The 16,355-nt window shown below is 46.9% G+C and overlaps 1 protein-coding gene across 3 annotated transcripts; it reads left to right on the forward strand.

Moving 5' to 3' along the window:
• The first annotated feature begins 278 nt into the window (after window positions 1–278).
• Window positions 279–9,392, forward strand: Tex35 (testis expressed 35). 3 transcript variants are annotated; one of them, XM_036203095.1, is made up of 9 exons: window positions 279–317; window positions 969–1,019; window positions 1,436–1,504; window positions 3,027–3,083; window positions 3,903–3,962; window positions 8,157–8,221; window positions 8,412–8,601; window positions 8,940–8,983; window positions 9,279–9,342. In XM_036203095.1, the coding sequence occupies exons 1-9, from the start codon at window positions 279–281 to the stop codon at window positions 9,340–9,342; spliced, it is 639 nt and encodes a 212-aa protein (XP_036058988.1). The 3 variants fall into 3 exon arrangements, with proteins under 3 accessions (XP_036058988.1, XP_036058989.1, XP_036058987.1); XM_036203096.1 differs by having other exon boundaries at window positions 9,282–9,342; XM_036203094.1 differs by lacking the exon at window positions 8,940–8,983 and having other exon boundaries at window positions 9,282–9,392.
• Window positions 9,393–16,355: the final 6,963 nt, after the last annotated feature.

Genomic DNA, 16,355 nt, shown 5'->3' on the forward strand with positions numbered 1-16,355 from the left:
GACTGGCTGCGGTCCTGAGCAGCCCCAGGCTTAAGGCCTTATGGCTTTGGAACCTGGTAAGAGCCTTTGGTCTCAGGGGCAACAGCAGGCAGACCCAAAGCTGGTGACACTCCAGGCCAGCTTATGAGTCCTGGCATTGTGACCTCAGCTGTTCCGCACACAAAGAGGTGGTCACCCTACCATGGCCTAAGCCTGTAAGTTACATACAACAGTGGCTCCGTCCCAGGGGGCTGTTGTGGGGAGGTTGGGAAGTTGAAGAACACCCTGGCTCTTCCATCATGTCGGCCAAGAGGGCAGAACAGAAGAAAACCAACCCGGTAAAGGAAGAATATTGCCAGGCACTTGGGGCCTCTCTGAGCTCGCGCCAAGTTGAGGCAGGACAGAGAAGATATTGGAAACGATCCCGTGAACCTCCCAGTTCTCTTCCTTTGTTCAGAGCACAAAGCAGCTGACAGCCTGGAATGGGTGGAAATTTGTGCCTGGCCTTGGGGTGGGAAGGGAAGGGTCTGTGATGGCTGTGTATAAGACCCACTGCTCTTCATGACAGCTCACAATCCAGGACCCAGCCAAGGCCTGGATCTAACTGGCCGCTCTAAAGCTCAAAATAAGCCCACTTCATAGATGAGGAAATGGAGATGCTGGCACTAAGTAACATGCCCACATTGGTATGAGAGGGAAGGTGATATTAGAGCATGGGCCATTCTTGAAACAACCTTCTGGGGCTTCCTAAAAGTCATTCAGAAAGGCTTTCTCTGTCTTCTGGGTGGACACACATATGCTCATTAGAAACAGATGACATGGCCAGGTGCAGTGGCCAGAAACAGACACCATGCCGGGACCACGTGAGCCTGTCCGTACTCCACTAAAGTTAACAGAGTGGTTGCTGGGGTCCTCTTGCAAGGACTGACTATTTTCTTCCCCCAGTCCTGATATGCAGCCAGCTTCACCATGACCTTCTCTCTCTGCAGAAAAAGAACTACAGGGCAGTTTGCTTGGAACTGAAGCCAGAGCTGACACAGGTAAACTGCTCTGAAGCTAGGCCAGCACCAGGCCTGAGGTCCATGGGGAGGTAATTAGAGACAGGGCCATTTCCTGTCCTTGGTGGCCAGAACCTATTCTAGGTGCTGAGGGACAGAAAGAAGAAAGATAAGTTCCTTGTTTTCGTAGCCCTTCATACCAGTGACCAATCAGACACGTAAACAACATAGAACGTCAGCTCTGTCACCTGTTACATGGATAGTGATGATTGGGAGACAGGAGTGGGTGGCTGTTTTATGGTTGGGAAAGGCTCCCCTGGAGCAAGAACACTAGGACTAGATGCTGGTAGAGCAGAGTCTGAGGAAGAATCTTCTAGATGGCGGGAAGAAGCAGCCTGAGGTGGGAATAAGCCTGGCTACAATTTCCAGTGCCTCTGTGTTTCTGTCTCAATCCACAGATATATGATTACAAAGGATTTAAACAAGAAGAGCCAGTCATCAAAAAAGGGATGACACAGGAGCTGAAGGTCAGTGTGGGGACCCCGGTAGCCTGGGGACAGATCTCTTGTGAAAAGACAGCTGACTTCTGAGTGGTGGTTCCTGCTGTCACCTGCAGCAGAAGGCGTCACTAAGTCCTGGTCTAACATTTTTAACCTGTTACTTCAAAACAATTTGACTTGCCTAGAAGTTTCGAAGGGTGGTATAATGAATTCTAGTACACCTTTCACCCAGACTCCCTAAATGCTGCCCGTTTATCACTGTGGCTTTAGTCCCTGTTTCTGTCTCCTTCTCTAGACACACACACACACACACACACACACACACACACACACACACACACAGCCCTTCATATCAATAGGCTCCATATCAATCTAGGACTTAAAGTATTTGATAAAGCATTGCAGATATTTTCCCATCACTTCTGAGACAAGACAGTAGAGCAATATGTGCGTAGCATTTACATTGCATGTGCACTGTAAGAGATCAATGTTTAAAGCATCCGGGAGGGTGTGCACAGGATGTAGGGGATGTCAGTGTTGGCAAATTTGGGTATCTGCAGGTTTCCTGAAACCAATTTCTCTCAGATACTGAGGAACTGCTGTGGGTACTTCCTAGTCTCCCCTTTTCTGGATCATGCATGGGTGGGCACCCTGACTGTATCTCCCTTGCCTGGGCTCTTCCCTCAACCTTTATCACAGAGGGCCCTGAAACCAATCAATCCTCCTCGGATACCCAGAATGACTGATTGCACACACATTCTCTGAACCATTTGAGAGTTAAGTTTACTCAAATCTTTAATATGTGCTTCCCCAAAATAAACATGTTCTCTTATGTTTTTTGTTTGTTTGTTTGTTTGTTTTGTTTTTGTTTTTGTTGTGTGTGTGTGTATGTGTGTGTGTGTGTGCAATTATCAAAATCAAGTCATTAACAAAACCTTTATTTGGATGTCACCAGCTATTTCATTACTAACAACCAAATCATCTGGCCTGGGATCTAATTCCTTACCCCCACCGTGTGTGTGTGTGTGTGTGTGTGTGTGTGTGTGTGTGTGTGTGTGTGCGCGCGCGCGCGCGCGCGCGCGCGGGGGGGGGGGGGGGGGGGCGCAGGAGAAAGCATCAGATCCCCATGGGGTTTGATTTAGAAGGAGTTATGGGTCTCCAGTTGTTGATGTTGGGAGTGGAACTCGGGTCCTCTGGAAGAGCAGCCAGCATTCCTAACAGTCAAGACATCTGCCAGCTCCATCATGTCTCCTTAGTGTGCATGACTTGTTCAGCATTTATCTTACTGGCTACCGGCAGTTTTGAAGATTGATTTTCCTGACAGCCCCTTACTTTCTACTTACCTGCCTTTTTTAGATTTAGGCTGAGGATTTTAGGCAAGCCTTCCGAAGCCATGCTTTTCTCAGTGTGTCTCTTGCACAGGTCTCCCAGCCCCACTGACTCAACACTACCCGTTCCCTTCCCTCTATTTGGTAGAGCCCCCAGGCCCTGTCCTTGGTGACTCTTAAGAGATGTCTCCATTGTGTTTCTCCCATGTTTATTTCCTCAGAATGAACTCAGGGAGATGAGAGAAGAACTCAAGGAAAAAATGGAAGAGATAAAACAGGTAACATGATAAGGCTTCAGCAAGAGAAAGAAAGCCGAGCTTTTAAGGAAAATGTAATTGCTAACTCTGACTAATAAAGGAAATCAGGAATTGCATAGAAGCAACAACCTAACTCACACCTGGTCTCCACCCTGGGCAGCGTAGAACATTGATTTCTTACTCCTTCTGTGCCTAAGCCCGTTTTTTTTCAATTGACTAAGAATTAATTCCCTAATGAAGCCGGGTGGTGGGGGCACACGCCTTTAATCCCAGCACTCGGGAGGCAGAGCCAGGCAGATCTCTGTGAGTTCGAGGCCAGCCTGATCTACAGAGCAAGATCCAGGACAGGCACCAAATCTACACAGAGAAACCCTGTCTCAGGAAAAAAAAGAAGAATTCCTAATGTATTAAGGTTGGAGGTGATGTTAGCCTCGGCCATAGGAGTGAAGGGGGCTGACTAGGAATTTGATGACAGTCACAGATCAACTGCATCCTCCTTACGCATCTCCCCAGAGGAAGCCGCACAGAAGGAGCTCTCTTGTTTCTAGGATACAATCACCTATAGGTCACCTCGGGAACAGGGGACTAAGCAAGAAGGAGTGATTCAAGTGTGCTCTGAGCTCCACATGTCAAAGCTGTTGATAGAGACAACGTGGTGGCGGCACCTGTACCTTAGATCCTTCCTAGGCTTCTTGGGAAGAAAGTGACTTATGTCAAGTGTTACTCATTCATTCCCAAGATCCAGCTGCCACCCTTTACTCAGAATGCCCAGAAGATCCCATGACTGGCTTCAGTAATATACTTTATGTTTTGTTAAATTGCTCTTTTCTTCCTCATTAGATAAAGGATATAATGGACAAAGATTTCGATAAGCTTCATGAATTTGTGGAAATTATGAAGGTAAGCTTTCACTGTGTGCCTTCTGTGGGTCACATGGGAAGTGACGGAAGAGATGCCAGGGCCCTGCCCTTGAGGTACCTATAACGCACTAGACAGGATTGCAGGCTAAGGTGCAGGCTGTCTGTTAATTAGGGGTTTAGAAGAAGTAGCGGGAGTTAAGAGAGAAGTCCTTAGAGAAAATCTGAGCCCGAGGCTTGATGATTATGTTGGGAAGCTTGATGTGAATGTAACTGAAGGCCCAGCATGATTCCCTTTTGGCTCAGAAAACAAGAAGGATAATTCGGACCACAGAGCAATGGTTTGCAAACATTAGTCTGTTTCAGAATGACTTGTGACCAGAGCCCCAGGTTCATGGTCAGATGGGGCCTGAGTCGTCCCCTCCCCCCCAGTAGAAGCTTGAGAATCACTCATGTAAATGCATAAGCAGGTAAAAAGCAATGGCTAGAGAATTTTCAAGAGTTCCAAGGGACACTAGGGGATTACTGAGTAATTAAAATGCATGAAAAACCCACAGTCATCCAGCCAGGGTGGTTAATAATAAGCAGAGAAATGAATGTGAGTGTATAACCCGGGGATGAATGCTTCTTTGCCAGGGATAGATGTTCCGAGAATCTCCTAGGAGCATATTAAACATCCATACATTCAGACCAAAAACTGAGGATAAACTTCTTCACAGTGGAGTTGCTTAAGTGCCACAAATGATTTTAAAGTGTACATATGTGTTTCTATGTGCATATGTATGTATTGAGACAGTCTCTGTAACGCACACTGGCCCCCAACTCCTGGTTACTCCTGCCCAACCCCCTGAATGCTAGGACAGCAGGCACACCTCCCACACTCGGTTTCTTCACAAGTGATCTGGATGTGTGCCCTTAGATGCCAACCAGGTCCTAAACACTTGAACACATCCGTCAACCCTGGCTGCACGTTGGAATGAGATCAAAGAGATCTGTCATACTGTCCCTTTAAACCTAGGCTCTCCTCAGAACAACTAAACTAGAGTCTTTGAGGGTGAGGGCCCAGCACCAGTGACATTTAAAATTTCCCATGGGATTCTAATGGACACTTAAGGCTGACTTTTAAATAGGATAAAGGGTTTTTTTTGTTTTTTGTTTTTTTTTGTTTTTGGTGGTGGTGGTACTAAGGATTGGATCCTGGGGTCTCACATTGCTAGGCAGCCATTCAGCCACTGAACTGGATCCAGTCCTGTGATAAAGATAACTTTTAAAAGTCAGTGAGGAAAAAAAAAAAAGCCAGGCAGTGGTGGCACATGCCTGTAATCCCAGCACTCGGGAGGCAGAGGCAGGCAGATCTCTGTGAGTCTGTGAGTTCGGGGCCAGCTTGGTCTACAGAGCTAGTCCAGGACAGGCTCCAAAGCTACAGAGAAACCCTGTCTCGAAAAACCAAAAAAAGAAAAAAAGTCAGTGAGAAGAAAAGGGTTATGTAATGATATAAGAACATTGCTTGACTCTGAGGATAAACCCAACTCATTAGATCTATAAGCTGAACTGGTCTATAACATGAATCTGAAAACTAAAAACCAGTAAGGAAAAGTTATAAATGTTAATATAATGGACTAAATGGCAAAGTACTGAGGAATTTGCCAGTAGAAACATTTTAAGAAAGAATTCTGATGGAAAATGCCACATGCAGAATTTAAAAGCAATTTAAGGAAATAGTTTTCCATAAATGTGCTAAGGGACAAAGCGCTTATAATCCACAAAATGTAGATCTCACACGAAACAACAGGAAATAGATGAGAAAATGGGGCATGATGGGACAAAGCCAGAGAGACCAGGCCAAGAGGCGAAGACCCAAGAGAGCAGATGCGGCTTTCCTCCCACCATGTAACTAAGCAACTAAATAACACGGGGGGGGGGGGGTGGGGGGGGGTGCAGAGAGACGGCTGGGCAGGTCAGAGTGTGCTGCTCCTGCAGTGGACCCCAGTTTGCCTCCCAGCACCCACAGCCAGCAGCTCACAACTGCCCACAACTCCAGCTCCAGGGGATCTGAGGCCTCCGTCCTCAGGAGGCTCCTGGACTGGTGTGCACATACCCGGGCACACACACGTACACAGCATCTTTGAAAAAAGATCTTTAGTGTAACTGTCACACTCAAATGAGCAAAGTTTGGATTTATGACAATGAACTACTGCTAGAGTACTAATTCATACAAAACTGGAATATTAGAAAACAGGCATTCTCAAGATTTACCCCACGAGACTATTAAAAGCTGTCAGCATGAGTATGTATAAACTATTTTCATTTCAGAATTATTTATAACAGTAAATATTTGGGAACACCCACACTTTCCAACAATATAGAAGTAACTAAATTACAGTTTATGCAAACATTAATATTAGGGTTTATTAAAGGCAATGCTTATAAAGAATGCTTAATGTAAATATATAGGAAAAAGATTAGAAAAGAAATATACCATAAAAAGCAAATGGCAGTCTTGTGAGGGAGGTGAGAAGATTCATTTTTTAAATGTTCTCCTGAATTATCCAGTTTTTTGCAGAGGGCATGTGCTATTTCTACATTAACATGCAAACACCATACACATTTTATTAGTGGCCACTCTGGATATGGAAAGGCACAAGAAAGCTATTTCAGGCAGGGAACAGCGTGGGCACAGCAGGAGGATGGCTGTGTTTCCCAGTCAGGGGGGAGAGCAGCCTTGGAGTGGGGTCATCTGGGGGAAACTGAGAGATAAAGCTGTGTGGGCACACAGTGGGCACTGATGGGATTTTAGGAACAGCTGACAAGCTGAGACTTGACTCTAGAGGCCGAAAGAAGTCTCCGGAGACTCTTCCAGAACACGCAGGGAGCAGCTGCTGGCAAGATGGCCTGGGAGGTGCAGAGCAGGTCGGGAAGTTCTGGAGTCGCCTCCAGCTGTGATAGAGAGAGGCCTGCTAGAGGAGGGTGCAGGGAAGAGGGGAGAAGCTGAAGGAGACACTGTGGATCTTGGTGACAGATTCGGGATAATGGAGTCTTAAGTGAGTGTCCATGGTGACACCAGAGTGTCAGTCTGGATGGACAAGGCAGTGGAGAAACTGACAAGTATAGTGGGGATGTGGAGCTGCTTTAGAAGTGGAAGGAGAGGATGGGCAAGACCTGTAAAGGACACTGGTGCTATGTGCTCAGCCCGAGCCGGGTGTTTGACCTTAAGGCATTTTAACACTATTCCCACGTACGCTGATGTTTACAAACACTGGCACAGCTGTCTTGGGAAACCACCCCCTCACCACCAAAGCTGTGATTGCCTCGTCAGCTTTCTACTCCAGATTAAGCTGGTTCGGAATCTTTTCGTTTTAGACACACTCTCACCGGAGTACATTGCTTTTGTATTTTATGACAAGCAATCCACACTCAGTTCAGTCCATAACGAGTCCTGTCAATTACAGCTTGGCACCCTTAGGGTTTCTTCACGTCCGCCATTTCGACGCAGCTTTGCCGGTGTCAAAGTCTACACGTTATTTTTACTTTTAGTTCTTGGTGAATAATAAATGGGCCGTGTTGTCTTAGCAACCGTCTTCTGTTTCACTTTTATGGCCTGTTCTCATTACTTTAAATTAGTGTGTGTCGGGGGTGAATACACAAAGTGTCCAGAAGCATTGGATCTCCTGGAGCTGGAGTTACCGGCCATTGTGTGAGCTGCCTGATGTGGGTGCTGGGAACCAAACTCAGGTCCACTGCAAGAACAGTGTGTTCTCTTAACCACTGAGCCATGGATCCAGCCCCCATTTTACTTTTTTGGTTGTTGTTGTTCACTTGTTTTGGTTTTTTTTTTCTTTCTACTAGAACTGTGTTATTAAACACACACACACACACACACACACACACACACACACACACACACGGGTTCAAAGCCTCATGGAGGTTACAACATGTTTTCTTAGCTGCACTGTTTCGTAGGCATCAACTCAAAGCCTCATACCTGAGGTCAGGCAGTAGAGCTCCTGGCCTCTGGCTCACCTAGGGGCCATGGTAAGTCTTAGGCCTCTGCCTGAGCTCTAGTCTCATCGTGGAACACGGGAGGTAGGTGAACCATCAGGGACATGCCCCATTCGCCTCTGCCAAGGCTCGGTGGGGATTCCTGAAACAAGGTAGGAGGGGTTTGCAGAGAGACAGGGAGGAGGGGAGCTCCAAGCTCTTCAGAAGGGGGATTCCAGTCTTGGGTTCTCTCTTGAAGGAAATGCAGAAGGATATGGATGAAAAGATGGATGTTTTAATAAATACACAGAAGAACAACAAGCCGTAAGTGTCGCCTGCCCCTAAAGACCCCTTCCTTGACATGGCTCAGCACACTGGGGGCTTGGAGAAGGCACCCCTCAATGGATTGTCCTGGCTCTGCCACTACAGTGGTTAGAAGTCAAGGTCTTCCATGCACCTGTGGACTGGTAGAAACCGAGTCCCCAAATCTCTCTGCCCACTCCTGACCCACCAGTCCCCTTCAAAAACAACCAAAGGAGCATCAGGAACTCGGGCAGATAGGAAAGACGGACAAGGATTCCCAGCTCAGACTCAAGAAAATAGAAGAACCCGATGGAGCATTATTGACTAGTGACAAGACGATGGTGTCACAAAAAACAAAGGATAATCCCCTGGATTCCCTTCATTCATGTCAGAGTTGCTACGTAAGTGAACCCTGCCACCCTCGGCACCCGTTGGAGAGCCCTGGGCTGCTCCTGTCCTGCCCTCCCAGAGCTCTGGCTTTAAAGAGCTGGCCTCATCCTCTCACCGGTCCTTGGGTGAACCCCTTAGTCTAGAGACCTTCCTTAGCTGCCCTGCCTCCTGGGCTATGGTGAGTCTGAAGCCACGGTTGTGTGGCCAGCCTTGGATGTGCCTACTCCCGAGTTCTGCTCAGTCACTCTGTCCTTCTCTATAGCAAAGCCTGATGAGGTACCCAGCAGGCTGGCCAACTTGGACCAGGGGAAAAAAATGATCTTTCTTGTGCCGTTTCTGTCCTCTACAGGAGAAATGTTTGTTGTGTGCCCTAAAGACCAGCCGCAATCGGGGGTAGGTAGATCCATCCGAGAGGTGCCTTCTCAGTTGGGTGTCTTGTTATCCCAAAGGGAGTGTGCTTCAACTCCCTTTTGAAGCAAGCCCCGTCTGTGGCTGTACAGGGACTAGGGACTGTGAGTGAATTCTCCCTCCTGGCATAACCACCCAGGCATAGAAGATGTGGCACCAGGAAAGAGGATTTGGGTGGTCAAGCCTAAGTTTGCTGTCCACAAGATCCCTTGGTGGGGAGGGTACACCTTCAGCGGCAGCCTCAGCCTGGCCGCAGGCCCTCCACCTTTCTCCCACCAAGCAGGAGACCTTCACACCATGCCTGGGCGCCCTTTTCACCTTTGTCATCTGGAGCTGCTTTCTGATTTATCTGTACTTCAACCCCGATGAGAAAGAGTATGTGCTGCCAACCTAGCACAGCCATGGAGCCCAGCAGCAGCTCTGGTTCATCCTCTCTGTGAGCTGCACAGCAGGGTTTTCTGCCCTTTTAAAGACCCCCACCCCCACCCCTGCCCAGGTTTCTACCTGGGGATTAAAGTCTTTCATTTAAAGTCTAAAGACTGTCACCGTTTTGAGTACCAGCCCAACATTTGCGTGCCCGGAGCATTACTTTTTTGTTCTAAATCAGTATAGTTCATGTAGTGATATTTTAATTGTGTTAAAATGTGATTTTATTTGTATGTTAATAAATAAATCAGCAGTCATATCGAGCCAGGGACAGCAGTCAGGCAGTGGTAGCCTACACCCTTAATCCGGTCACATGGCAGGCAGAGTCTCTGTGTGGTCAAGGACACAGCCAAACATGGTGACCTTTGAGTCTTTAATCCCAGTACCAACCATAGAGATCAGGAGGTCTGTATAGACAGGCAGTGACGAGGAAGTCATGTGGTAAACACACACCACATACTATGTATTATAGAGCATCTGCAATTAAGTAGAGTGAGGCACACAGGAGCTGGATGGGGCTAACCCCGTCCAAGTTTTATCTCCACCGTCAACAGATTACCACAAACAGGATGACTTGGAGCAAGAAGAAATGGACCTTGCTTTGCTAAGGTGTCAGAGAACTTACATTACTGCTGGAGGCTTTGGGGGAGAGTCTGTCTTCACCTTTCCCAGCTGCAATGACTGCCTCCATTTCTTAGGGGGTTCCTGCCTCCCATCCTCAAAGCCAGCTACAGTCGATGGGGTCTTAAGTTCTATCCTGCTAACACGACTCACCCTCCCTCTCTTTGGCTCTCTTGTAAAGACTCTCGGGATCACACGGAGCCCACCTAACCTGAAGTGTTCTCATTATAGACAGTGATTTAGCCGCGTAATGTAACAGAAGACTAGAACTTGGGTGTCTTCGGAAGGGCATACTCTGCCTACCATTGTGACATCTCAGACCCTAACCCCTGCCAAATGACCAAACCCACAAACACTTTGGAGTGGTGCACTGTTCTTTAGGGTGCTGGTTCCCACAAACTCCATCCGGAGTCTTCCACTAAAGGAATCTCATCATTCTCCCCTTGTGGGGTAGATGCAGTAACTAATGAATCAAACAAAGTAGAACTAATGCCGACTACCTCAGAGATACTTACGTCTTGCTGCCGGTGGAAGCCAGCTGCCATGCTTTGAGGCCACCGAAGCTGTGCTATGGCAAGGGACTGAAGCCTCCTACCAAGAACCACCTAACACACCATATAAGAAGTAGGTCTCAGACTGGGAATGTAGCTCAGCTGATTGAGTAATTATGTAACATGAAGAAAGGGCACAGATACTCAGTACCACATAAATGGCCCCGTCTGCCACTTGAGAATCTCTCCAATCTCTTTTAGAAGGGCACTAACTCCATTCACAAGGGCTCTGCCTTTTAGACAGATTGTTATTGCCTATCAGACAGTTTATTGGAGCGCTAATCACCTCCAAAGGCATCCCCTGCACATTTTAGAGGCAGATAACATCTAAACTACAGCATCTCCCTTTTTCTACACTATGGACAACCTCTAGGCTCCTCCCCATGGCCCTTTACTGTTTTCTAGGGACTTCTCTTCCTTCTTGGGATATTGAGGGTTGAAATAATCTGTTTTTCCTCAACCCCAAGATCCCAGAACTAACACACTGCTCTGTGAATGAATATGTAGTATTTGATCAGCATCAGCCTTCAAGGCTCAGAAGATGAAATTCAAATTAACACTGAGAGAAATCAGAATGGGCTCTGGTCAAAGTCTATATTAATTAATGACAGAAAAGAAAACTGGCCTGGAACACAAAAGAAAGCCCCTGTGACCCTAAAATACAACTCCCAGTTATGTTCTTCTGCAAAAAATTAAAAAAAAAAAAAACTTTCCCCCTCTGAGTCAAGTGTCTATAATCATAATTTGATTAATTAGAAAACATATCCCCAGCCCTCTGCTTCTTAGTCTTCATCTGCTAATTCATTATTCCTGGCATGGCTAAGATGAGAATATAAATTTTTTTGAGAGGAATGTTAACTTTATTAGAAAGGAGAATGAACTTGAACCCTGATCCCAAACCACAGCTCTGGCAGGGGGCCCGAAGCTTCGGGATTCAAGCTCTGACCGGTCTAGCCCCAAGGCTCTATCCACCTGCCTCTCTGGGGCCTCCCTGTCCTGTCACACTCCACGTAGCCAGCAAGAAATTCCCCCACCTGTGCCCCCAAATCCCTTCTTGGCCCAAAGTCACAACAGAGGTTCTTGTCCTCGTTCAGTTTTCTGACAGCCAGGCACAGGGGGATCCCCAGCCCCACACTGGACCTTGCCCCCCAGCAAGATTTCCCTCAGCCCATCTGTCTACCTGTCTGCCTTGTGCCCTGGAGGAGACATCCAGGAGACCTGGAGTGCTGAGTCCCCCTGAGCAGCTAGGCCCGGCACTGAGTCAGACAGAGCTCTTCACGTTACTTTGCGGATTTCTGAGAAGGTGAATAAAGTCCGAAGCCCAAAGTGAGCTAGTGAGGGAGCCGTCTTTCCTCTGCGCCATTCCATTTGTCTGTCTGTCGCCTCCCTAATGGACTGATTCCTGCACGCACACCTTTGCCGAGGACCAAAACCAGGCTTTCACAAACGATAGGAAAGAGTCCTTCCATTGGGCTACACACCCGGCCCTGTGCTCTGTCTTGGGCAGCTCTGAAGCCCTTTCCTAGAAGACAGGAACTACACCGAATTCGTTGATTTCCCCTCCACTTCTACTGCTTGAGGGTACCATATGGTCATGTGAGCTCGGCAGTTTCTCTCTTCCTCATAGCAAATAACCAACCAAGTTCCACGGGACACACCCCCTACCCTGTTTTGGTTTTGAGACAGGGTCTTGAGTAGCCCAAACTAGCCAGGAAGTTACTATGCAACTGAGGCTGGCTTTGAACCCCTGATTCTCCTGCATCCACCTCCTGGATGCCGGGATTACAGGCATGGACCACCATACCAGGCTCCATGGAAGCTTTTAATATTTCATATGTCTATTGCCAAAGCGCTCTGCCCCCAGCTCCCATATTTCCATATATATCTTAGTCCAAGGTCTAGGCATCTAGACTCTGAATTGCAACAGTTTCTGGTCTATTCCTCTCAACTCAATACATTTTACCCCAATGCCTGCAATCCTGTGTGCAGCATAGCACTCCCCAATATATCATCACCCCTAACTGCTGTGTTCCTTCAAGTCACCCCTTGCTCAAACACTACCAGAGCCCACTTCATATGGGACAGTGACATTCCTCATAACTTCCCCCTCAGCACCTTCCATTTCTGCACTGTCTCCCAAACACGCCCATCTGTAAACCGTGTGCTCTGAGAGTCCTCACGGGGCCCTTCCCATATTCTTACTTTGCTCACATCATCCTCTCGGTCCTGTGAAACCCTTCTTGGCTGCCCTCTGTCTCCACCCAGCTGAGTCAGTCACTCAGCCAGAGACATTTTGCACCTCCTGGCTCTGCCAGCCCCCATGCGTCCCTTCTTTCCGTGCAGTCGGTGGGCATCTCTTGAAGAACTCATATTGCCATCCTCTGTCCTCAGCGTGGAGGTCACACATGGTGCTAAGGGAGGGTTGTCTGAACTTTTGCTGCCTAGTCTGTGAAGTTCAAGTGTCAACTCTCTGCCTCCTGCACCTGGAGCCTGTGGCCTGAGCACCGTGGGCATTCCCAAAGAAGGTCAGTAGGCCAGCAGGGCCTTCCCACCACAGAGATCCCTGTAGGGATCCTCGACAGGCTTGGAGAAGTCTCACAAAAACTCTCAGCTACCCAGGCTTCCATCCCCGCCTATGCAACTGTGTCCTGTGCTGAGATTAGCACATGAGATGAGCATGTTTTCTACTAGATGCCAGTTTTAAGAATTAGAGGAGGGCCATTTAGGGAAAGACCTGTAGGTCACTGCGGCTATTCCTGGTGACATCATGTCTGGGCTGTTTGCTGATGAGTGTGTGCTTTTCTGTAGGTCTCAACATCACCTTATGTGGAATGTAGTGACACTTCTCTCTTCTTCCCCAACACTACTACTGCTCTGTGCAGCTAGGGGATTGGGGAACAGCTCTCCGCCCCACTTTCTGCTTTGTGCTCCAGACCCTGGCTCTCCTGGACATGTCTAGAACCCTGATGATGGACAGGTAAATATTGAACCCGGTTGTCTAGTTAGGTCTCTTTCCCTTGGAATTTGGAGTAGGGCACAGTTGACTCAGTTGGCCTGTAGACATGAGAGCTGGGAACTCAATTAAAACAGAACAGAACAGAAGCAAACGCCACCGTGATGACAATGAGAATTGGCCACACCGCCTTTCCTTGACTCAAAGGCCTTCAGTTCACAGTCTCACCTTCCAAACACCTCGGCTGACCACAGCTATGTCAGGGATGCAACAACATGAACTCTGGTCTACTTTACTCAAGAAGAGTAAACAAATGATCTATGTCTGTTTGGGGAAATGGGAGCGCTATGTGTGTTAAACAAAATGAAAACGCAAGCATGCTATGGGGGGTGGCCACTGGCTATTGCAGAAGACAGGGAGGGGTCCCTTGTGACAGCATCTTATGCCTGTAATCTCAGTGACAATGACAACAGAGTAAGAAGCAGCTGGCTCACTCAGCCCACCCACAGACAGCAGGTGCTGCAGCCAGAGGCCCTGACGCAGGCATCAGTTAAGGGTGAGTCATTTGGGAGCAGTTAGTGAGAGGAGGGCTGGGTGCCCAGCAGGGAGAGGCCAAATGTGACAATCCATTCTCCATCACTACTACAGACACAGCACAATACCTACCTGTAACCTCTCTTCTATCACAAGGTGGGAAAGGATGGGCTCAGGTACTCACCACCACATTCTCAGCCTAGACCAACCCTTCTCAGTCCCAACAGGTCTGACTGTACTCCGTTTCTAGGAAGATGGGGACCCCAGCTATCCATCTAAGAGTCATTTCCTTAACTGGCCTCAGGGGTTTCTTCCCAGAGCCCCCAGCAGCCCACTCCAGTATTTCAAAGACCATATGCCTTTCTGTATCTGTGATCAGGGTAACTTTGGAATGCTTCTTTCTATATTAAAATGAAATGCAACAAAACCAAAGTGTGTAAGAACCTTCCTCCTTACCTGTAGAGGAACCAGAGGGTACAGTATACCTCAGGAAGATGGAGTGAAGTGGTTCTCAATGGAGGGAGGTTCTGCCCACCTGACATTTTATTTTATTTTATTTTATTTTATTTTATTTTATTTTATTTTATTTTATTTTGAGACAGAGTCTCACTATGTAGCTTTGGCTGTCCTGGAACTCACTATGTAGACCAGGCTAGCCTTGGTCTACCTGCCTCTGCCTCCCGGGTGCTGGGATTAAAAGCAGATAGACCTACACCCAGGCCACTTGGCACGTTCAAAGAACTTTTACTAATGCTTTTCAAGCTCTTCCAAAAATACTGAAGAAGAGAGAATGACTCCAAACTCATTTCACGAGGCCAGAACTGCTTCAGCAACAGAGCCAGAAAAAGACATGGCGAGAAAAGGAAACCCCAGGCCACTATTCCTAACGAACATAAAGGCTAAAATCCTCACCAGAGCAAATTCGATAAAGTCGTCACCATAGTCAATTGTGACGTATTCCTGGGAGGCAAAGATGGTTTAATACACTTAAGCCAATAAATGTTGTTTAGCTACTATATAATGTAAGACAAAACTTAGATGGTCATCTGGATAGATGCAGAAAAAGCAGTTGGCAAAAGTCAACATCTTCTACATAAAAGAAAAAGCTCTGAGCAACAGAACTCAATACAACAGTTAGGCGATGTATAACTCCACAGCCGCAGCCAATATCATAACCAGGAGGGAAATGTTAACGCGTCTCTTTTGAGAGGAAGAGCAAACCAAGGATACTTATTCTCGTCACAGTGCCAGAGGTTTTAGACAAAACAATTAAGGGGGAAAAAATCCAAATAGAAAAGTGTCTCTGTTGCAATCAGCTTTTAAAAGTGGTGAGCACAAAGTGTTGCTAGTTGTGGGTAATAACTGAGCAGAGATGAGCAATCCTGGGAGAGTGTCTAACACAGTTCTTCTGGAGGCAATTTTAGAACATCACATACTGTAAAAGACGTGGAAACATGTGTCAAGATTTCACTAGAAGGTTTGTCCAAGTTTTTATTTATTTTAAAAGCTTTACTTATTATTTATTATGTATACAGTGTTCCTTCTACATGTCTGCCTGCATGCCAGAAAAGGGCACCAGATCTCATTATAGATGGTTGTGAGCCACCATGTGGTTGTGAGAATTAAACTCAGGATCTCTAGAAGAATAGCCAGTGCTCTTAACCTCTGAGCCATCTCATCAGAGTTTTTTTTTTTTTCTTTTTAAAAAATTTTATTTATTTATTTATTTATTTATTTATGTATTTATTTGGTTTTTCGAGACAGAGGTTCTCTGGATAGCTTTGTGCCTTTCCTGGATCTTGCTCTGTAGATCAGGCTGGCCTCAAACTCACAGAGATCCTGCCTCTGCCTCCCAAGTGCTGGGATTAAAGGAATGAGCCACCACCACCCAGCCAAAGTTATTTATAATATATATTTAAAAGTTGAAAACAATGTAAGTGGACACTAGTCTGCTAAATTATGGCATATTCATAGACTGGATTGCTCTACTGGTATTAAAAATTGTACATTGTTAGCCAGGAGTGGTGGTGCACATCTTTAATCCCAACACTTGGGAGGCAGAGGCAGGTGGATCTCTAAGTTCAAGGCCAGCCTGGTCTACAGAGTGAGTTCCAGGACAGCCAGGACTACTACCTTGTCTTGAAAAACAAAACAAGAAAACAAAACAAAACAAAGCTATGTTGTTAAATTATGTTTAATGAGGCAGGAGGTGGGAAGGAGAGGCAGACAGATCTTTGTGTGACTTTAGGGCCAGCCTGGTCTACATAGTGAA

Source organism: Onychomys torridus, chromosome 11 (assembly GCF_903995425.1).
Source record: "Onychomys torridus chromosome 11, mOncTor1.1, whole genome shotgun sequence".
Taxonomy (NCBI): domain Eukaryota; kingdom Metazoa; phylum Chordata; class Mammalia; order Rodentia; family Cricetidae; genus Onychomys; species Onychomys torridus.

Coding starts and splice junctions, on each gene's coding strand:
- Tex35 (XM_036203094.1), top strand. CDS start 279: ATGTCGGCCAAGAGGGCAGAACAGAAGAAAACCAACCCG. Junction 1,020..1,435: donor TGAAGCCAGAGCTGACACAG/GTAAACTGCTCT, acceptor CTCAATCCACAG/ATATATGATTACAAAGGATT. Junction 3,963..8,156: donor AATTTGTGGAAATTATGAAG/GTAAGCTTTCAC, acceptor TCTCTCTTGAAG/GAAATGCAGAAGGATATGGA.